This window comes from Penicillium hordei, assembly GCF_028827395.1.
Source record: "Penicillium hordei strain IBT 12815 chromosome Unknown utg000001l_segment0_segment0, whole genome shotgun sequence".
NCBI lineage: Eukaryota > Fungi > Ascomycota > Eurotiomycetes > Eurotiales > Aspergillaceae > Penicillium > Penicillium hordei.
Window position 1 is genome coordinate 3,097,171 of NW_026623142.1, and position 20,926 is coordinate 3,118,096.

General features: G+C 47.6%; 9 protein-coding genes across 9 annotated transcripts; 5 read left to right on the forward strand and 4 right to left on the reverse strand.

Moving 5' to 3' along the window:
* Positions 1 to 729: 729 nt before the first annotated feature.
* Positions 730 to 1,540, forward strand: N7537_001173 (bZIP transcription factor; the record flags this gene model as incomplete). Its single annotated transcript, XM_056892231.1, has 2 exons — positions 730 to 753; positions 809 to 1,540. The coding sequence occupies 2 exons, from the start codon at positions 730 to 732 to the stop codon at positions 1,538 to 1,540; spliced, it is 756 nt and encodes a 251-aa protein (XP_056757226.1).
* A 1,543-nt stretch (positions 1,541 to 3,083) lies between these two features.
* On the forward strand, positions 3,084 to 5,796 carry N7537_001174 (beta-glucosidase; the record flags this gene model as incomplete). The annotated part of the gene is made up of 3 exons (XM_056892232.1): positions 3,084 to 3,140; positions 3,200 to 3,437; positions 3,494 to 5,796. The coding sequence occupies 3 exons, from the start codon at positions 3,084 to 3,086 to the stop codon at positions 5,794 to 5,796; spliced, it is 2,598 nt and encodes an 865-aa protein (XP_056757227.1).
* Positions 5,797 to 6,148: 352 nt separating this feature from the next.
* On the forward strand, positions 6,149 to 7,201 carry N7537_001175 (NADP-dependent oxidoreductase; the record flags this gene model as incomplete). The annotated part of the gene is made up of 1 exon (XM_056892233.1): positions 6,149 to 7,201. One exon carries the CDS (start codon positions 6,149 to 6,151, stop codon positions 7,199 to 7,201), a length of 1,053 nt encoding a protein of 350 aa, XP_056757228.1.
* Positions 7,202 to 7,274: 73 nt separating this feature from the next.
* N7537_001176 (uncharacterized protein) lies at positions 7,275 to 8,729 on the reverse strand (the record flags this gene model as incomplete). The annotated part of the gene is made up of 1 exon (XM_056892234.1): positions 7,275 to 8,729. The coding sequence occupies one exon, from the start codon at positions 8,727 to 8,729 to the stop codon at positions 7,275 to 7,277; it is 1,455 nt and encodes a 484-aa protein (XP_056757229.1).
* A 575-nt stretch (positions 8,730 to 9,304) lies between these two features.
* N7537_001177 (uncharacterized protein) lies at positions 9,305 to 10,298 on the reverse strand (the record flags this gene model as incomplete). The annotated part of the gene is made up of 3 exons (XM_056892235.1): positions 9,305 to 9,589; positions 9,663 to 10,102; positions 10,160 to 10,298. 3 exons carry the CDS (start codon positions 10,296 to 10,298, stop codon positions 9,305 to 9,307), a joined length of 864 nt encoding a protein of 287 aa, XP_056757230.1.
* A 522-nt stretch (positions 10,299 to 10,820) lies between these two features.
* N7537_001178 (uncharacterized protein) lies at positions 10,821 to 11,844 on the forward strand (the record flags this gene model as incomplete). Its single annotated transcript, XM_056892236.1, has 4 exons — positions 10,821 to 11,037; positions 11,086 to 11,445; positions 11,496 to 11,605; positions 11,656 to 11,844. The coding sequence occupies 4 exons, from the start codon at positions 10,821 to 10,823 to the stop codon at positions 11,842 to 11,844; spliced, it is 876 nt and encodes a 291-aa protein (XP_056757231.1).
* A 99-nt stretch (positions 11,845 to 11,943) lies between these two features.
* Positions 11,944 to 17,080, reverse strand: N7537_001179 (uncharacterized protein; the record flags this gene model as incomplete). Its single annotated transcript, XM_056892237.1, has 15 exons — positions 11,944 to 12,175; positions 12,227 to 12,601; positions 12,655 to 12,738; positions 12,795 to 13,481; positions 13,543 to 13,593; positions 13,649 to 13,720; positions 13,783 to 13,906; positions 13,963 to 14,295; positions 14,349 to 14,511; positions 14,568 to 15,310; positions 15,353 to 15,586; positions 15,647 to 15,926; positions 15,982 to 16,208; positions 16,266 to 16,737; positions 16,871 to 17,080. The coding sequence occupies 15 exons, from the start codon at positions 17,078 to 17,080 to the stop codon at positions 11,944 to 11,946; spliced, it is 4,287 nt and encodes a 1,428-aa protein (XP_056757232.1).
* A 537-nt stretch (positions 17,081 to 17,617) lies between these two features.
* N7537_001180 (sialidase family protein) lies at positions 17,618 to 18,876 on the reverse strand (the record flags this gene model as incomplete). The annotated part of the gene is made up of 3 exons (XM_056892238.1): positions 17,618 to 18,049; positions 18,123 to 18,288; positions 18,338 to 18,876. The coding sequence occupies 3 exons, from the start codon at positions 18,874 to 18,876 to the stop codon at positions 17,618 to 17,620; spliced, it is 1,137 nt and encodes a 378-aa protein (XP_056757233.1).
* An 856-nt stretch (positions 18,877 to 19,732) lies between these two features.
* Positions 19,733 to 20,788, forward strand: N7537_001181 (uncharacterized protein; the record flags this gene model as incomplete). Its single annotated transcript, XM_056892239.1, has 1 exon — positions 19,733 to 20,788. The coding sequence occupies one exon, from the start codon at positions 19,733 to 19,735 to the stop codon at positions 20,786 to 20,788; it is 1,056 nt and encodes a 351-aa protein (XP_056757234.1).
* Between the last annotated feature and the right edge of the window lie 138 nt (positions 20,789 to 20,926).

Genomic DNA, 20,926 nt, shown 5'->3' on the forward strand with positions numbered 1-20,926 from the left:
TGGAAGAGGGCAGTTCCAGTTGGGCCATAGGCATGTCAACACTAGAATTTCTGATCCTTCGTATTGATGAAGAAGAAAACAGCAGTGGCATACAAAGTAGTTCGGCATATCATGCTCGAGTTGTTGTAGGAGTGGCAGCTTGCATTTTTGATTATTCCTTTTACGATCAAGGATCACAAACAGTCAAGTATCGCACATTGAAAGACAAATGAGATTAGCGGGCGGGAGCAGATCCGTCACCAACAGTACGAGCTCCGCGGGAAGACCATTCAGTGCGTTCAATTCTGGAGCTATGAGCTTGGTACACGTAGGAAAGAAGTGCTGTGCCAGAGACTGGAGACATGGCATGGTGATTTGGATCTGTGGACGGGGATGGGCAGAAATGTAAAGCAAGAATCATAGCTTGACACATTCAACAGTACTACATTTTGAACAAAGTATCTTTATCAATACCGTTAAAGCCATAGGGAAATCTAATTAATATGTATTCAACATGTGTTTCCCCCTTTTGGTTCTAAAGTGAAGACCACGTGATCTCCAAATGCAGCCATAGAATTCAGGCAACAAAGAGAAGCATCATTTCTCCGAACTCGAAATTCCAAGGGAGGCAATGTCAAACTCTTTGCCACGACACCTGCTATATCACCACTCATCCCAATGAGTGCTTTGCGCATCAATTTTGACTGATATTTAACCCAGCCATGTTCCATACCCCTGGGCCAGCAACCGATGGATTCAACGAAAGACCAGAAGGTCAGTCACATCTGACAAGTAGTTATGGCCAATACATGAAAACTAACTAGCATAGAAGAAAGTGGAACGACTCGCACGGGTGCGTGAGAATCAACGCAAGAGTCGAGCCCGGAAGCAGGAGTACGTGAATGAGTTAGAGCAGCGTCTAGCGGCGTGTAAAGAACAAGCCCACCAAAAAGACATCGAGCACCGACTGGCAACGCAAAAGGTCGAAGCTGAAAATCGGCATTTGAAAGCTCTTCTGGGATCACTGGGAGTTTCGAGTGCTTCTGTCCAGCAGTATCTGCAGGAAGCGGATACGGGGGCAAACACCAACCGGAAAGTTGCTATCCCTGCTATTCAGCGAGTAGATGGAGAGAATGCTCTCTCTCAACCACGTCTTGATACTCGCAGATCAAATTTGTCGATGGCAGTACCTCGCGTCTACAAAAAGGAATCAGAGACAACCGAACTACCAATGGCGGTCAATAATACATGTGCCTCGACAGTAGTGCAACCAACAGATCAACCATTAAAGCAAACCCCACAAGAAGAAGATCCGGCTTTGTGTGGATGCCGGTCCGAGAGACAGGATCCGGAAACGGTATCTGATGAAGATGTGCTCAATTCGACGCTGTGTGCCATTGCAGAAGAAATGATCAACCAATATAACACCAAAGGAATTGATGTGGATGAGATTCGACGGAAAATTTGGTCTGGGTTCCGAGCAGGTGCGAATGGCACAGGCTGCAGAGTTCAAAATCACATTCTGTTTCAAGTGCTAGACGATATCAGCAGTGATGTTTGACTTTGGAATTGGTTTGGCTTCACAGTCATTGGGGGTATTAACATTTGAAGTGAACCTTTTAGTTCTAGCTGTCCCTGACTCTGAACAAGAGGATGAGCATGGGGACTACATTTGTTACCAAGAATCGCTTTCCACTCTGTCATCTTGTCATCTGCAGCCGTGAGCATTAAGTACACAAGTTCGGTCAAGACGCCGCCGACTACTAGAACAACTTTGTCCCGCAGCACCGGCTCCTCGGCGAGACCCCGAATGGGATGGGTTTTACGCCTAAACATCCCACCCAAGTTGCGGGATCACTCTACACCAACAAGCCCGTGCAGGATATTTTTCTGACCAGACCACACTGCTAGTCTCAGCCTAAGCACGGTTTCGCATCTCCTAGGACATTCTCACTTAATTGAGATCTGCAGAGTCGGGGTATTGTTGCCATTTCATGGCCTGAACCGAGAACCCGGGGTTACGGGGTTTTGGTCCGATGCCGGGGCATAATAGTGTGGGGGGACATTTTTCGGTGGGAAACATTTCGGTAGAGGGACATTCTCGGTGAAGGGATCCGGTACGCAGCACACACGAGCGTTGAAAGTTTGATTAGGCAACTATCATCAAACACTAAACCCGAAAGTAATGCTGGCCGGAGAAGGCGCCGACTTGGCCAAGATGTTGATCGGTATACTTTTTGGCCAAAAAGCCTCCGAGACATATGACATTAATGGCGCAAGCCAGAAACTGGAATCCCCGAGTCCGTGAGTCCGGAGTGCGGGGCTCCCGCACTCTCTCCACGGAAGCGAAAACGCTTAGCTGCGGATGGCGCCCATGGTTCGAATATATAGATGTATCTTGGGGTAGGAAATGGAAGTATGTTAGAGCAAAGCAATTGTTGTTATGAAGTCATAAATATGCATGGAACACTTTGTATTAAGATTGCTAGAAACAACCCCGGATGGACCAGGTCTGTTTCCCCACACTCACGGAGGTTTCCCCATTCGGCAGGATGAGCGATGATCTGTTGGACGCGAGAAAGTGATCAGATCAAAATCGAAGTAAGGCGATGGATTCAAGGAGAATTAATAATTAATAGCCCTGGAGTGTACATTGTGATGGTTTGAGAGGGCGTGGCTGGGTAATGCCCAGGTGTCTGACATCCTTGGGAAAGGGGTTGACTTCTCAACCTCTACCAGCCACAAATGTGCCTTGTGTCCCTTTCCAAGGATGAGTGTGTCTCCAACTTAAGTGAACTCCAGCTCCAGTAGGAATAAGCCATAGCCAATAATAGGACACGATATAATATGATGAGTGGGTGAATGCATACTTTGTCGATCCTTTTTTCCCTTTTCCCTTTTTTTTATTATTGATTTCATTTTATGGAGTAAATATTATACGCTATGCACACTATTAAATCCCCTGTGAGCAATCAAGAAACCAAATATTTAAGACCCCAGCCTTCCCCTCCGAGATCTGTGACTCGTGCCTTCCTCACGCCCTCTTCTTTCAACAACTTCTTTTGTGCTGTCTCCGTGAAATCCTCTCTAGCACTTTCACAGCAATGAAGTTCGCGTGGCTTGAGGTGGCCGCTTTGTCGGCCTCTGTGGCTAATGCGAATGTGAGCCCAATTCAAATCGTTTCGTAAGATCACTGCTAATCAAAGTCGCGTCAAAACAGTCGCTGGCCTATTCTCCTCCATATTATCCCTCCCCATGGATGACCGGCGCGGGCGAGTGGTCCGAAGCATACACGCGCGCCGTCGAGTTTGTCTCTAATTTGACATTGGCTGAGAAAGTCAACCTGACAACCGGTGCTGGTTGGGAGCAAGAACGATGCGTTGGTGAGACTGGTGGCATTCCCCGACTTGGCATGTGGGGAATGTGCATGCAGGACTCGCCATTGGGTGTGCGCTCTAGTAAGATTGCCCGACCCGAATAAGCTTGGCGCGGTTAACTAATGATGCCTAAACAGGTGATTACAACTCTGGTTTCCCCTCTGGTATCAATGTTGCCGCAGCATGGGACAAGCGACTTGCCTACCAGCGTGGTATGGCAATGGGTGAGGAGCACCGTGATAAAGGTGTGGATGTGCAATTGGGTCCTGTTGCTGGCCCTCTTGGCAAGTATCCCGATGGCGGTCGTAACTGGGAAGGCTTCTCACCTGACCCCGTTTTGACTGGTGTGATGATGGCCGAAACCATCAAGGGTATGCAGGATGCCGGTGTCATTGCTTGTGCTAAGCATTTCATTGGAAACGAACAGGAGCACTTCCGTCAGTCCGGCGAGGCTCAGGGATATGGGTACAACATCTCCCAGAGTGTGAGCTCAAACATTGACGACAAGACTATGCACGAATTGTACCTCTGGCCCTTTGTGGATTCCATCCGTGCTGGTGTTGGCTCTGTCATGTGCTCTTACAATCAGATCAACAACAGCTACGGTTGCGCAAACAGCTACTCCCTCAATAAGCTGCTCAAGGGCGAGCTGGGATTCCAGGGCTTTGTTATGAGTGACTGGGGTGCGCACCACAGCGGTGTTGCATCTGCTCTGGCCGGCCTGGATATGTCTATGCCTGGTGACGTCCTTCTTGGCAGCCCTTACTCTTACTGGGGAACCAACCTGACCATCTCTGTTCTGAACGGTACTGTCCCGGAATGGCGCGTCGACGACATGGCGGTCCGAATCATGTCTGCTTATTACAAAGTTGGACGCGACCGCTTCCGCACTCCTCCTAACTTCAGCTCCTGGACCCGTGATGAGTACAATTTCAAGCACTTCATGGTCAGTGAGGACTGGGGCAAGGTCAACGAGCGCGTGAATGTCCAGCGTGACCACGCTCAGATCATTCGCAAGATTGGTTCTGATAGCACTGTTCTCCTCAAGAACAAGGGTGGTGCACTCCCTCTGACCCACAGTGAGAGGTTCATAGGCATTCTGGGAGAGGACGCCGGGTCCAATGCTTATGGCGCCAATGGCTGCGCCGACCGTGGCTGTGACAACGGAACTCTGGCTATGGGCTGGGGTAGTGGAACTGCGAACTTCCCTTACCTGATTACACCCGAGCAAGCCATCCAAAATGAAGTCCTGGAATACAGCAACGGGCAGACCAACGTCTTCGCTGTGACTGATAACTGGGCCCTCACCGAGATGGCCGCCCTTGCCTCCCAGGCTGATGTTGCCCTCGTGTTCGTGAACGCCGACTCCGGCGAGGGATTCATCAACGTTGACGGCAACGAGGGTGATCGTAAAAACCTGACTCTCTGGAAGAACGGCGAAGAGGTGATCAAGACTGCTAGTCAACACTGCAACAACACTATCGTCGTGATCCACAGCACAGCCGCTGTTCTGATTAGTGACTGGTATGATAACGACAACATTACCGCTATTGTCTGGGCTGGCTTGCCCGGCCAAGAGAGTGGTCGTAGCTTGGTGGATATACTGTATGGTCGCATCAACCCCGGTGGTAAGACTCCATTTACCTGGGGTAAGACTCGCAAGGACTATGGCCCGCCTATCCTCACAGTGCCCAACAATGGTGCGGATGCTCCTCAAGATAACTTCGAGGATGGTGTCTTCATTGACTACCGCCGTTTCGACAAGGACAACATTGAGCCCATTTACGAGTTCGGTTACGGTCTGAGCTACACCAAATTTGCCTTCTCCGACCTCAAGGTCACCCCTCTTACCTCATCCGAGCGCCGCGAATACAAACCGACCACTGGAAAGAGCCAAAAGGCCCCCGTTCTCGGCGAACCTGGCAAAGTCTCGGATAACCTGTTCCCCGAGGGAATTAAGCGTGTCCGCCAGTATCTTTACCCGTGGTTGAACTCCACCGACCTGCGTGCCTCTTCCGGTGACCCTGACTACGGCATGGACTCTAAGGACTACCTCCCTGAGGGTGCTACCGATGGTTCTCCCCAGGACCTTCTCCCCTCTAGCGGCAACTCCGGAGGTAACCCGGCTCTGTTTGAAGATCTCTACCAGGTGACCGCTACTATCACTAATACCGGCTCCGTGACTGGTGACGAGGTTCCCCAGTTGTACGTCTCCCTCGGCGGCGATGATGACCCCTCAAAAGTCCTCCGCCAGTTTGACCGAGTCACCATTGCCCCTGGCCAGGCCCTCCAGTGGACCACCACCCTGAACCGACGTGATGTCTCCAACTGGGACGTTGCCTCCCAGAACTGGGTTATCTCCAACGCCCAGAAGAAGGTGTATGTCGGCAACTCATCCCGCAAGTTGCCTCTTTCGGCCGACTTGCCATCGGTTGAGTAAATGCCCTTTTTTTTTCTGGAATGGAAACAGGAGGGTACTCATGTCCACATGAGTCATTTTCTTTAGGTTGTACATCCATAATTGCTTTTTTTTGTACATAGTTTTCCTTTTCTCTCAAGGCATGCCTCTTGTGACTACTTGATAGTTAATGAAACCAATTAGTATTTTTTATTCATTGTGTTTATATAAGCATAAAATTGTACTCCCGATGTCGTGATCGAGCGGGTACAGCCGCTAGGCAATAGCCTATCTGCAGAACCATAACTCCGAGGACATAAAAGCCGTACATCCATTCAACCAACCCCTCAATCTTACCTCTTAAAACAAATTCATACACCGACAAACTCATAAAATGCAAGCCATCCGTGTCCATCCAGCACCACCATCTGCAACACCTTATTCCCCAACCAACCCCGCGCCAACAACAGCTCTCCACAATGACAAAATCCCCATCCCAACTCCGACAGCCCCAAACCAGCTCTTAATCCAAATCAAAGCAACAACCATAATCCGTGACATGCTGACATGGCCCGAGACATACTACCAGCCATACACAATCCCAGGCCACGATTTCTCAGGCACAGTAGCATCAGTCTCCCCAGGTTCAACAACAACCCTGAAACCCGGCACCGCCGTCTTCGGCATGACATCCGCAGACCACGGCTCAACATGGGCGTCGTACGCGCTCGTCACTACCGATGAAGTCGCAGTGAAACCAGCGAGTCTCGGGTGGGAAGAGGCCGCGGCATTACCGCTTAGCGCGCAGACGGCGTACGAGGCACTCTTTGTGCATGCGGGTCTTCAGCCTCCGCTTTTGGGCGGAAGTGTGCAGTCGGAACCGCAGCATCAACAGGGGAACAATTATCAGCAGGCTGGTCAGCTGGGAAAGCGTGTGCTTGTTACTGGTGCTGCGGGCGGAGTTGGGGTTTTCCTCGTGCAGCTTGCTGCGCGTGCTGGGTTGCATGTTGTTGCGGCTAGTGGGTCTGTTGCGAGGAATGGGACGTTTTTGAGGGAGTTGGGGGCTGACGAGGTTGTTGAGTATGCGGATTTGGAAAGTGGCCAGGAGGGTCGGTTTGATGCTATTGTTGATTCGGTTGGTGGGGGGGTTTTGGAGGGATGTTGGGGGCTTGTGAAGGAGGGAGGTGCTTTGATATCTGTTGATTCGGCGAGCTTTGATTTTGTTGATGTTCATGCGAAGCGTGGGTTGAGGAGGGATGGGATCAAGGCGTTGTTTTTTATTGTTGAGGGAAGTGGGAAGGTGTTGCGTGCACTGAGTGAGTTGACGGCGAGGGGGGAGTTGCGGTCGTTTGTTGCTGCTAGTTTTGGGATTGACCGAGTGAATGAGGCTTATGATTATGCTAATGGTCGGTTTGACGGTCGAGGGAAGGTTGTGCTTACAGTTTAGAACCACTAATTCTATGCTTGATATGTTACAATTCGGCAACTGCCAGTAAGAATTTCATGTAACTAGATAGACGTTAAACCATTTGCGCGGTATAATCTTTCCCTGGCAAGCTATCATAACGCATCCGCGGTCCCCGTGGTGGCCCTGTCTGTAGCTGAGTGACCCATTCCTTAAAGGAAACGCCAGCTCTCTCAGCGTCGAAGACAGCAACCACCGGCCCATTCGGCTCGGTAGATCCACTCAGCTTGCTCAAATTATCGCGCAAATGCAGACGATGACCTCGATAACCGAGATGTTTCAAGGAAAGAGACCGTAGCGAGAATCTGTCTCCGAGAAAATCCCAAACCTGTCGCCAAGCAGCACTGCTCTCCTCATTTATCTCTGGGGAGTCCCACTTTGACAGATTATGGCCACTGTCGGTGTCCATTGGGGCCGCACCCCTCAAATTCAAGGACTGTAGGGCAAGAATCCTCAAAGTCGGCACTGTGGAGCGCAAAAATGCCTCGAAGGTATCATATGTGACTTCAATCCAATAGAGATTAAGTTCCACTAGCTGGGTAAAGTTGAGACGCTGGGAGAGGTCGATAAAATACTGAGGGCTCATTGCACCGTTCCGGTCCCATTGTGAGAATGTTAGGACCTTGAGACTTGGTGCAGCAATTATAGGGATATCGGTGAGATATCTGAGTGTAGAATCATCTGATTGTACTTCCCAGACGCAAATGCAGAGGTGCAGATACTCTAATCCTTCCAGGGAGGAAAGCGGGGATTTGTGCGTGAGTTTGAGTGTAAGATCCGAAGGTGGCAGAGCACAATGGTCACCATTGCATGTGTCTAACTTCTTGAGTTTCCTGTTAGAGGCAACCGCTGCCTCTAGGAGAGCTGCAAAAGTTATAGCATGGTCCTTCGCTCTGCTCTTCCACAGGTTGTGTATGGGTTTTCGGACGTTCAATCCGAATGGGTTGAATCCAAGCTGGCGTTTCACCCGGCGCCATCCGAGAAACTGGACCTCATCCTTTGCAATCGGATTTGAATTCCAGAAAAAGCTCGAGTCCTTGAGTTGCATTCTAATAACGGTGAGGTTCTTAAATTTTGCCATACATTTATCGAGGACGTTGTTAAGAGTACCGGATTGGATGATACTGAGATGATCCTCCACTACAGCCTGATACGCAGTGTGCTGAGATTTGATCTGGGCGACAGACTTAGATGGCCTGTCTCTATGTGAAGTGATGCAGGACTTGAAGGAATCAACATCCATCTCATAAAAGCCCCCGAATAAAGACGGTGCAACCCATAGCTCTTGAACTCGTGTTCGGAAGCTATAGTTTGCAGCGAGCTCTTCCAATCGACCAAGACTGTGACTGGTGAGGATCAGGCCGATACTCTTGCAATACCGGTCCGCGAAAGCATCAAGCGACTTCGTGTACACTGCAAGGCAGGTGGTTCGAAAAGCGATCCAGTCGCGTAGCTCCAGATTGCTGCAGATATCACAAACGAGCTCGGTGGGAAGTGTTGCAACGGACATCTAGACGGGTGTTATGTGTTGAGTGAAAGACAGAAATGAGGAATACTGTTAACCTAGGTGCCTCGAAGTGGGTATAGGCATCATGTGATTGGATTAATCGGCTGGCAAAGAGACACCGGGTATCCTTACTAAGGGCGTGCACCTTTTTGGCCTAGTGGCAAAGTTGTAGTGTAATTAAATCCAAAGAGTGCATAACCCAAGCATAAATTTGCTGGCTCACTCTGTACAGCTATACAAATTGCACTTGTGGATTTTTTACAGGTAGCGGGACTACATTTTGGTGTCGTCATTAGAAGTTTGCTTGGAGAGATTGGAGCTGCATACGCAGCTGGGATCTTGAATAGGAGAGATGCCATCAGCATATACGTCATTAGTCGTATTCTCTAGAATAGTAGATGAGATTATAAGCATGAAGCAATACAATTGTATTAAAAATTCTAAAACCGTGAAAGAGGGGAGGAAGAAAACCTTGGGAGGTCTCTATGGAGAGACCACGAGAATATGAGAGACTTCAACCATTACTACTATCCAAAGTGTCCACCATACATAGTTACAACACATGGATTTCCAGCAATTCACCAAACCCAGGGTCCTATATCCGTATTATAGCCTCTCTCCTCCACTGTGGCCGTATGATAGGCATTCTGCTCAGTTACACGGGAACTCTCATCATCAGAGCTATCGAATGGAGCAGGCAGCTCTCTGATTTGACATTCACTAATTTGATGAACAGTAGGCGTAGGCAGAGAAGAGCGCGACAGAATCTTTCTGTGACGAGCAACTGCCTGGTCGATTATATCCTGGACCTGGCCAATAATCTGGCGCTGCTCGTCGTCCCAGGAGAATATCCTGATTGTATACTGAAAAAGAGGTGTTAGTGACAAAATTTCTCAAGCTTCCCTCAAACACAACGGGGCTTCCAAAGTTACCTACCCGACTTTTATTGGTAAGTTGTATGAATACCCATTTTGACCCGTCAGTTATGACACCGTAGATGACTGCGTCCCTTTCTGCGAGCTTACGAGCATGGTGAATACTCGCCATGTTTTGAAGCAGAGTCCAACCCCGAAGCACCGGACTTTTAGACTTCATAACAATCATGTTTGTTTCCAGCTCCCAGCAGTGGCCATACCACAAAACGTAGTCAATGATGTTCTCTGGGGCTATACCTTTGTCGTTTTCTATTCCTAGCGTGAATATCCGCTTTCGAAAGCTCCAGTGGGGTGAGTTTAGGGGCCCATGGGGATCAAGGGACTCTTTCTTGATCTTGTCTGCAAGCAGAGCGAGGAGAAGTGATTCTATTCTCATTGGGAACAGCGGATGCGTACTACTGTCCCGAGCGGTGACTAGCTCAAGATCGTCCCACAAGCACACTAATCGGTCGTTAGTAAATAATATACAAACCAGATAGATTAACAACCGCAACTCACCGAGATGATCTGGGATGTTCCAGGTGTTTCTTGCGTTGAGTTGCCTCTTATCCCACCACCTAGTCGGCGAGAGGCCAAAGGCCTCTACGACACCTTGGTATTCCTTAGTTGCCTTGATCATTGCACAGTCTTCAATCATTGTAAATGAATTGAGTAGAGTGTTTTCAACTGAGTGACAAGAAAGTAAAGCCGAATAAAGCCGAGTAATTGAGGAGTAGAGAGAGTGTGTAGGTGTAGGGTGTAGGGGGCAAACAGAAGAGAAGGTATAGAGAAGGTATAGAGAAGAGAGATAGAGGTGCTCACATGACTCAATATTATGTGCTTTTTCCTTTTCTGGAAACGGCCTTCAACCTTGAAACCTGACGTCGGAAGCCATCCATTAAGTGTCGGACTTCATACCCCTTGTAGGTATATTCTTATAGATCTCTAGTTATAACAAGGTATGAAGACATCTAGAGAGACATCTAGAAATACATCCAATGAAACTTAGTAATCAATCCATGGATACTACCTAGGTACCAATGTACTAAGCCTTTTAAGGAAGTAAGTCGCACCTACCAGATTAAAACCTCCCATCTTCCCATATTGAGCTCTTTACTCTGACTTACACATCTTTTCTTTTTTTCACCTCGCAGCCCGTTAAATTCCTTCTTTTCTAACCATGGAGAAAATCGTCGAATCTCGAAAGTCAAAGCACAAAGTTCTCGAAAACAGGGTACGTGCCATGCACAAGAAATCGGAAAAGATGCCTACAGTCGCCATTACCGACCTCGAACCGAGTGAGATTCCCCATCACTTTAACCTCACTCACTGTCTGCCCACCGAGTTTGAATTTTCTCCTCGCAAGACTGAAAAGCTTTCTCTCCCTCCTCACCTGAGTAAGTTAGATTATTGATATGAATAGGTGTATACACTAACTTTTATAGATTCTACCCTCGTAGACTATGGCATGGCAACCAGTGGCTCACCAATAAACGAGACCTTGATACGATCTCGTATTAGTGTGATTATCCTGACAACTCTGGCTAAGATGAAGCGTGAGCTTCCTGCAAAGCCCCGTACACCCGTTGTCTCCTCCACGTCACCCAAGTTTGTTCACCTGAAATTTGATCGCGAGATAGAATTCATTTGGAAAAGCGATAATCGACGGGTGAGACTCTCCGGTATCGTTGACTACTCGCTTTGGTATGGCATGCCTGATGACTATTCCACTAATATGACCACGATCGAGGCGAGCCAGCCAGACTTGATCAAGCGTGGCGTATTTAAATGTCTCGCCTACATGGGTAAGTGGTTTTTATTTACATGATACGTGACATTGTGCTAATATGAATAGCGATGGTCCATGAAACGAGGAAGCGGGCTAAGGTTATAGACACGTCAGTGTATGGAATTGCAACAGACAGTTTCGAGTGGGTGTTCATCCGGATTCGTCCAAATGGCGAGGTGAGAAATTTCCGTGAATCTTGCTATAACACTACTAATACATTTTCTAGTGGACCGCGAAGGCCTACCACTGGGTGCACAATGCGCAAGAGATTGTCTCGATGCTGGCAAATATTTTCGCCCATGCTGCGACTAGCCACAAATGGTGGAACCTTGGGGTTGAAGCGGAGTTCTCAACTTCGTTAGAGCAGCCCAAGTTAAAGCCAAAGTCAATGCGAGATATGAGGCACAGCATCTAGGCTTTGAATTCTTGTTGATATATAACTCGGTTGCTTTTGGTTTGAAACTTAGTGAAATCATCTCTGGCCCCAAATCAGATGCAAAGGACCATCCCATGTCTATTCTCTAGAACTGTCATGAAAAGCCTCCAACAAAGTCCTAAAACCCGATCCCTCTTTTGACAAAAGCGCTTTGGGTGTATCGAACTCCACAATTTTGCCGTTTTCAATGAGAGCAACTTTGTCAAAATCTAGGACTGTATGCAGTTTGTGCGCAATAGCGATGACAGTTTGATTTTTGAAGTGCGTTCGAATGACGGTTTGCATGAGCGTATCTGTGTCCGAGTCCACACTGCAAGATCTCTTAGCAAAAGGCTGTATATACGTTGCTTTTTCCACATACCTGCTAGTAGCCTCGTCCATGATAATAATATTGCTGGATTTGCAAAGTGCTCTTGCGAGGCAGAAGAGCTGTTTCTGCCCATGAGATAGTAAATCATCAGACATATCGATATCCAGCCCTCCTTTGAGTTGAATGTAAGACCATAGATTGACTGCTTGTAGGGATGCAATGATTGTTTCATCAGTTGCATTTTCGTCGGGATTTGCATTGAGCCGTACCGTGCCATGGAGGAAAAAGGGCTGTTGCGGAATGGTGTTGATCCTGGACCGAACGTGTGCTCTGGAGACCTTTGAAATATCTATGCCGTCAATTAGGATTGTACCGCTATTTAGCTCTAGTATTCGTAGAATTGCCGAAACAAGGGATGATTTCCCACTAAAATATAAATCAGTGAGTGCTGACGCAACCTGATGTGGGACAACACAAACCTGCCAGTCCTGCCACAGAGAGCAATCTTTTCGCCGGGGCGAATTTTGAGATCAATTCCCATAAGAACAGGCTCCGAAGAGGCACTAAAAGACTGTTTAGCATGTATCCTAAGAAGCCCAAGAAACACTCAAGAACATACTCGTAAGATGCTGAAAGGCCGGCTATATCAATCCCACCCTGCTGAGGCCAGTCCTCCGGAACAGCCTCTGTTTCGGAAACTAGATCCTCGGTAGTGGCTTGTAGCACATATGAGCGAATTCTAGAAACCGCCCCAATGGAGGTTTCCAATCCAATCCAGTATGTAACAAGCGTCTGAAGGGTGCCACTGAAATTGACAATGTTGAATAGTGCGATACCCAATAAGTTCATGGAAGGGCTACCCTTCATCGAGATTGCAACAGTGATGACGATAACAGCGATACATGCCACTATCAAATCTAGCACAAGACCAATCCAGCGCTGAATGCAATAAAGCAAATAAGATGGGCGCTGGGAAGCGTCGAGGGCAATTTGATTGCGGCGGCGGTAATCCTCTGTCCAGCCATAGGCTCGAATGCTAGAGAGGCCATTGAGGGCTTCTAAGAATTGCGAGAATAAAGGTGCTTTGGCTTCAATGTCTAGCAGACGCATTTGGCGAGAGGTTTGGACGTAGAATCTTGCCACGTAATATATCACCAGGACGCAGACTGGGATCACTGCTGCTGTAACGTAAGAAGAGCCAACAAAGACTAGAAATCCTTCTACAACACAGCTTAGCGCAGCATTGACTGTTAGCTCCAAGGCTGAAGGAAGCTCGTCGTCAATGAGCTCCAGATCTTGGCTAAATCTGTAAACAAGGAACCGGGTCAATAAAAGGAGATTATTTTAAGAAAGAATAGCATGCCGACCTGTTTGTGGTGCTTCCAATATCCGTGGAGGTAAGAAAAGAGGTCGTGGCTCTAAATCAAAGGTCAAAATAAGTAACACCCAGCAATTGCTATTTTACGTTCTTACCTCATTGTGGTACTCAAAAGAATCTCGTGGAACCGACGGGCTGTTCGGGGCTGTATGATCATGATGAGGATCCTATACAAAGTTAGTCATAGAAGAACACTTCCAAAGTCGATAAAAAAACATTGCCATCATACCAAGTGCCAATAAAGGTAGTTAGAAGTGAGAAGAAACCAAGTGCAGCATATACACCTAACCAGTAATGAACATGTTCATTGGGGTGCTGTTCATTGGCACGGGTCCACCACTGCAACCATATTTCTGTGTAGAATGTTAGGTGTGGAACAAGATGCCCAGGTAGGATTTTTGAAACTGACGAGGAAAGCTGAGACCGAGAATAAAGAGAACACAGCATGCAAGGAAGAGCGATAGAAGAGGCCAACCAATGTTCTGGAAATAGAAGCGATAGACAGTCCAGTCGCCAGTTCGTCGACTTAAATCCGTGTGTTGGTCATCCAAGTCCAATTCCCGCAATGCTTCGTCGTCCAAAGCAAAATTGGGGGGTTTGGAAGTGTTGACTTGGTCAACACCATTGGAAAGCATTCTAATATCACCACCGGTACTGGTGAGATCACTATATGACCCGTGTTGGATAATTCGCCCTTCCTTATCTAGCGCGATGATATCATCGGCATAGTGAAGATGATGCGCTGTGATGATCATGTTATTGAATGACTTGCACAGATACAGGGCATATACATACCTGAGTTTGTTGCCATAATCACTGTTTGCCGAGAATGCTTGATGGAACCATGTTCAGCAAACAAATTATCTAGAATTACCTTCTCAGTTTCTCGGTCAAGGCCCGTTAGGGCGTCGTCTAAAATAAGAACTGGCTCTTTCGAGTATAGGGCCCGCGCAAGCGCCTAGGGAACCTTGTGTTATTCCAAGTCTTCTCATGCACAGGGTTAGATTTACATACCACGCGCATTTGCTGTCCACCACTGAGTCGAGAACCCCGAACGCCGACTTTTGTCTGATCTCCCGCAGAAAGTTGTTGGAAATCGGCCTGTAAAGCGCATAACTTCGTAACCTGGTCGTACCAGGGTCGATCCCATGGCGATGCACCCACAATATTTTCTTGAATTGTCCCGAATGTAATCCATGGCAACTGACTACAATATGCGGCATGAGTGAAGCTGGTGGAGATTGAGCCAGAATGTTCTGGGATCTCCCCCATGAGCATCTTCAAAAACGTAGACTTGCCACTGCCAACAGGCCCAACAATCATTGTAACCTTAGACTCTTGGATGTTGGTGTTCAGATCTTTCAGCACCGGCTCAGTGTCAATTGACCAAGCTACAGAGAGGTTTCGAAGGATAGCACAAGGTTCGATATGATGTTCCCAGGCTGAGGAATCAGTCTCAATTAGAGGCACTTTACTAGTACCTTGCACTGATAGAGACCCCTGAGTATCGTGCTTTAATCGGCGGTCAAGTCTTTCCGCTTCCATCAAGTGCTTTTGGATCCGCTGAAAGCAATTGACCACGGCCATCAGATCCTCTGAGCCATTCACAATAGAGCCCATTGGCTGATCCAACAGCGAAAAGAGTGTCAGCGCAGAAAAGGCCAGCCCGTTTGTCAGTGTAGCTGTGTCATTTGCTTCGGCAAGAATGACATAAACACCAAATCCAAACACTGGGGCCAAGGATGAAGAGGCATACCCTATATTATTAGCGAAAACCTCACAGCTGGAGCCGAACATACCTAGTGTAATCCCCAATGTTTCGTAGAGTCGGAACGGAAATGAAGCATCGATTTCTGCAGAGCGCAAATCCCGAAGACTGCTGGAGATGGTTTCTGTCAAGCCTGCCATCTTGACGTTTTTCATCACTCCAAGAACCTTGGAGGTAACAGTCACTCGCTCTTCAACAGCCTCGAGCCATATGCCTTGTGATTTTCCACAAGCGACTGCCAGCGGGACACCTGCAGCCAAACATACTAAATAATGGTCAAGTCAGCCAAAGGCTCTTTCAAAAGAAGAATGTTATGAGGACGTACCGACAACAACCGTAGTAGACGCGATTGTCGCTACATTGAGCAGTCGTGCTAGTAGCCACAAGGCCAATACAACCTCGGTAAAGTTAGAGTATAACTCGTGCATCTCTCCGAGACCATTTCCGATCCGTTCGATATCAGTACTCATCAACGTAATGGCAGCAGTATCTGAGATAACCGTTGTGCTCATCCGCAGAGTTTTGTTGAAGATTAGCGTGACTAAACTTCCTCGGACCATGGTAATAACGCGGTATGTCTTGTGCTCGTAAGCAGCATATGAGATCTATGGATGGACTAGAATCAGTAGAATTTCCACGAAGCCACGAAAGGCTACATACGGCGATACCGAGATACACAATAGCATAGGCACCGATAAGTCCGTGCGCATAGTTGGCAGAGTTAACGTGCTCTGGTTCAGTCATAAAATCGAGTACGCGCTCGACGAGAAATGGCTGGGCAAAGCAAAATCCCGTGTATGCAAGCCGGGGTAAAACACCCTCCAGAAAGGCCCATTTGTAGTGAGATACGAAGGTCCATAAGAGTGAATTTTGATGATACTTGTTGGCTAGGGATCTGAATCAATTTGTGGTATGATAAAGGAGATCGTAACTCGGGAGCTTACCTTTGTCCCATCTTTCAAGGAGTGACTGGGGATTTGAAGCAGCGCTGATATCATTGTCGAGAGTAGGTAGGCTGTCAACTGTCAAAATATCTTTTGACCCGCGCCAAAGTAGTTCATTCAGCCACCAAAATATAGCGCGATTCAGCACGCCACTGGTCGACTCGATCGGGCTATTTTCATATCTCTTTTTGAGCAAAGATCTCTTTTCTGTCGCCTCCAACCCGAGAATCATCGCTTTGATGACCCACGATATAGCAAAAAGAACGGTCACGGTTTGAGTAATGGGCATAAAATACAGAGTCCGAAGGCGTACGAGGTCGAAGAGCAAGGTAAATGCAAGGAAGACATTGATCACTGTAGATGGGCGTATGGAGCGGAGATGCTCAAGATGAGACAAGTAGGTCAGAAAAAGGGAAATAATGACAGTCACAAAAGTTGTAATCACAGTTGCTTTTGTTTTGAATGTGGTAGGCTGACACCAGAGAGCTAGTAGGACCATATGACATCCTGTGTAAAACAGCCACAATAACTACACCACGCTGGTTAGCGCAAGGAATGTGGGGAAGCACAAATGCTTGGAGCTTGGAGCTTGGAGGGCCCTATACCTCCTTCGTGGCATACAACCATGACCGGTTGACCTTTTCTGGGACAGTCGAAAGCTTCCAAATTCGAATAGATGCTGCTAAACAAACAATACCGATCGGCCCGAGTGTGAGAATACCCTCTTCAAACAAGAGAGTGAAGTCAAATCCACGCAGACAAGAAGGAGCGACAATTGGCCCAAAGGCATCCTCCTCCACAGAACAGTCTAACATGTCTGTCGGGAATCTTGGGAGATGTGTATGAGCGGATATGAGGCTTAGTGTGGGGTGAAATATGAGAAAAGGGGGAAGATTGCTGTTGCCTAAAAGATGAGACTGAACATTTTTGACTCACAACTCGAATGCCATCCTGAGATTTGGAACAGACACCTCGTATTCTTTTTAATTGATGACTCCTGAAACTCATTGTGCCCAGGTATCGCATGTTCGTGACTAATTGGTGAATCAGCCGCAATCTCAAGGATCGGATGGTAGGCTAGGTATAGGACCAGGCTCACTATTGTACCTGGTAAGCGTTTGGTTCAACGCGAGCTTTCGGGATTGTACATCAGTGGGTTTAACAATGACTATTCACAGGCCACAGAGTGACACGTAAATTCATATGTACAACGTCTCTAGTCTTTCACCAAAATCAATATCTCTTCTCAACAAATACCAAGGACACGTACATCCAACGATGAAACGATTATAAACAGAGATTGAACGATGCATCTAATATGAGAGGTCTGCTGCCACAAATTGTCTTTTAGTTTACAATACCTCTTTCAAATCCATCACACTTGCGGAGACCCGATTATTGGTACCAGATAGCACTCCAGCAGAATGTACAACCAGGTATCGACCTCCATCCTCCGACAGCACCCGTAGAGACCGTGTGTAGCCGTGTTCTTCGGGCGAGGCGATCTCTGTCCACTCTCCTTCGCCAAGAGCTTTGTTAATGAACAAAGTACTCTGTGTACCGGAGCTGGCGATGATAGTGCCATTTTTTCCACCGTACGGTGTCCACACGGCGTACGGTGAAGATGTCGGCTGAGTACCACTCGAGACTACGAGACGCTGGCCTGGGGCGGAGGCGATCTTTTCGGGGTCGGACGACAACCGGTAGTAGATAGGGAAGGAGTAGCTTGAGGTACCGAAGAAAGAGCCGTATTCATAAATGTAGAAGTATTGACCGTTCGGGAGCTGGAAATGTTAGCATTATCTGGGCATGGCAAAGAGCAATCGCAATTGAATCGATGTCTTCCGTGTAGCTTACCTTGGTCACAACTGGCATGCCGGGTCGGTCGGTATATGTCGGATAGGTAACATCCTCTACAACAGGTCCCCAGTTCTTCAGATCAGTTGAGACCTGGTGAACCATTGTCTGTCCGTAGGTTGCATTATCCCGCTGATCCGAGTAATAGCAAATCAACTTGCCCTTGCTGTGAAGGGAGTTAGCAAGTTATTTCAAGACACATTATAATAACATACTGGGTGAGTAAGAATGGCTCCCATACAGGAGTCAGTCCATTGTTCGGTAGCGCCTCTCCTCCGGCAGCAATATGGCTAACAAACTTCCAATTCACGCCATCGTCCTGCGATGCGTACAGATCGATATGCGTGGACGACAGATCAGTAGGAATGCTACTACCAGCTAGAAGTAGAGTGCCCTTTTTAAATGAGCCGACGCGCTCGGGCAGGGAGTAGAGGAACGGCTGGTAACGCAGGCCGTATCCGTTGGCAGTGTCATGGACCTTGGAGATCTCCTTCCAGGTCTTTCCGTAGTCCTTGGAGCGGTAGATGGGGAAGTACACCGCCGGTGGTTCTGGGGAGTAGTTTTCCCATGTTGCAAGAAGGTCGCCATTGGGCAGCTGCTCGTTACGTGGGTAAAGCGTTCGTGGAACGATGTAGTCGGAGGGTGGTGAGAAGATGGTCACATTTGTGAGGGAGGTAGGGGAAGAATGCTGGGAGCGTGGGATTGTCACTGCAGCTACAGCTGCAGCAAAAGCAAGAACCTGTGGGATTCTCATGGTTGGTATGCCCGAGCTAATTGGTATTCTATCTTCATTAGCAGCATTATCCTCCTTTTATAAGTCGATTATGTCAAGAATTAAAGTTGATTTCTTAAAAGAGTATATAGTAGTCCGGGGCTATCCCGCCGGAATTAACCTTATTGTGGACTAATTCCAGGGTATTTCATCTGAAGAATTTCCATCAATTAGGGCCATCGTAGATAATCCGGGGAAATATCAAATGACGACATCAGCCGGAATATCACGTGGTACCACGTGGTTATGGCCCCATTTCATCTGGAAGAAAACGTGGGTTTCTTCCCAAGGTTTATTCTGTCTACGGGTACTCTGTACTCCCTAATCAATCTGGGCTCCTCTCCACCCGGGCAAGGCTAAGCATGGATTCCTAGGGGGCTATAAAGGTTGGGAGACAACCTCGTATTGACCACAATACACTTTGACATTTGAATCTTTAAAGTCCTCCAATTGGGCAACACAAGCCCCCAGGCAGATTGGCCCCCACCATCCACAACCAAATTTAGCAATGCCCAAAAAGTTGACCAATGATGAACGTGGATCAACACTCTAGTACTAACTACGTTGCCTATCAACACACAGCCTTCCAGCATCGCCATAATCTGCTGGCAACCAACATGCTTGAGAGTAGTTGATTGGGAGAAAGCCATCATCAATTCCCAGGGATTTGTGTTAGCCTAGGGCTGGGCTAAGATGGGAGACTTATTTACCTTGGAATTTTTCCACTTTTCGCATTCGGATTCAAACTGCCTTTCAGATCCCACCATTCTCCGAGACATCCGAGACAAAAATATCCCTTTCCAAGCACTTTCCAAGCACTAAAAGTGTTTATCCGAAAATGGTACCCACCGATTTCGTACATCGGCCAAAAGGCCAGTGGGCAGGGAAGCTACAGCGATCGACAAGGGAGTTCATCGGTCGTTCAACAGCCATGTGGGATAATTCCAAATATCGCTACCAACAATCGACAATGGAAATATGGCATAAATCAGCAGGCACATTAAATGATTCGAAGGATCGGTGTCACCAGTCAGCAAAATTAATGCTATATCGATCGGTGTCAAAATGGAATCGATCAGCAGATCAGTTACACCGAGTCGCTAGTATTGAAGACACAACACAGCATGTTTCAGCGCACGATTGGCAGGCCCAAGACCAAGCAACTCCACAGTCACGATTTTACTCACGGGCTCTCAACTCGGAATCGACAAAGTCATCCCCAAATCCCAATACCACATCACTCTCCACTAAAGTGAAACGAATCAATTCTGCCTCGGTCACTGGACCTTCACTATCTCCCGAGGAGCAAATCAGAGGGTTTTATGAGGCAACTGTACTTGTAAATTCCACGGTGAAGCAGACAAGACAGTTACGGGATGACAAACGGACAGTCCTGGGCGAAATCGAGATTGAGTGGATCAACTCAACCATCACGGATGCCGAGGATGCCGCGAATGATTTAGCTGCTTTTGTGAAGCAGTTTAAACAAACCAGCCGTCAAGACCGCAACAGTTGGAAGCGTCGTCACTACGAAGTTGCTCTGAGACAGGAATCCCGCATGCTTCTTTCTCATGGCAAAGTCGAGATGGTTCTTAACCACCTTAGCTCACTACCAACCACTTTGGGCAATGATAAAGTATTTTTCTCTCCATCTGAGGTTTCGACGGTCGTTTCTGCAATCTCGGAGCTTCCGCTCCCATGTGAGACCAGTGTCATATCTGTCTTTGAGCTTCCGACCTTATCACCTGTGAAAGCCGAGCGACCTATACCAAAAATCATCGTGACACAATTTGATGATGAGAATAACGATAACGATATATACTCCCTTACCGATGAAAGTCCTCCCCCAAGCTACGAAGTAAGTGGGATGAATAGCACGGCAGGGCTACAGTGACCGCATCACTACATGGCTTCCGAAGGTTGGACAAGGATCGATATGATTGTTATGTAGCTTATGACGATACCACACGAAGAATGAATCAAGACTTTATTTCTATATGTTACACCAAGTTCTGAGTTTGTAAAGTTCGAT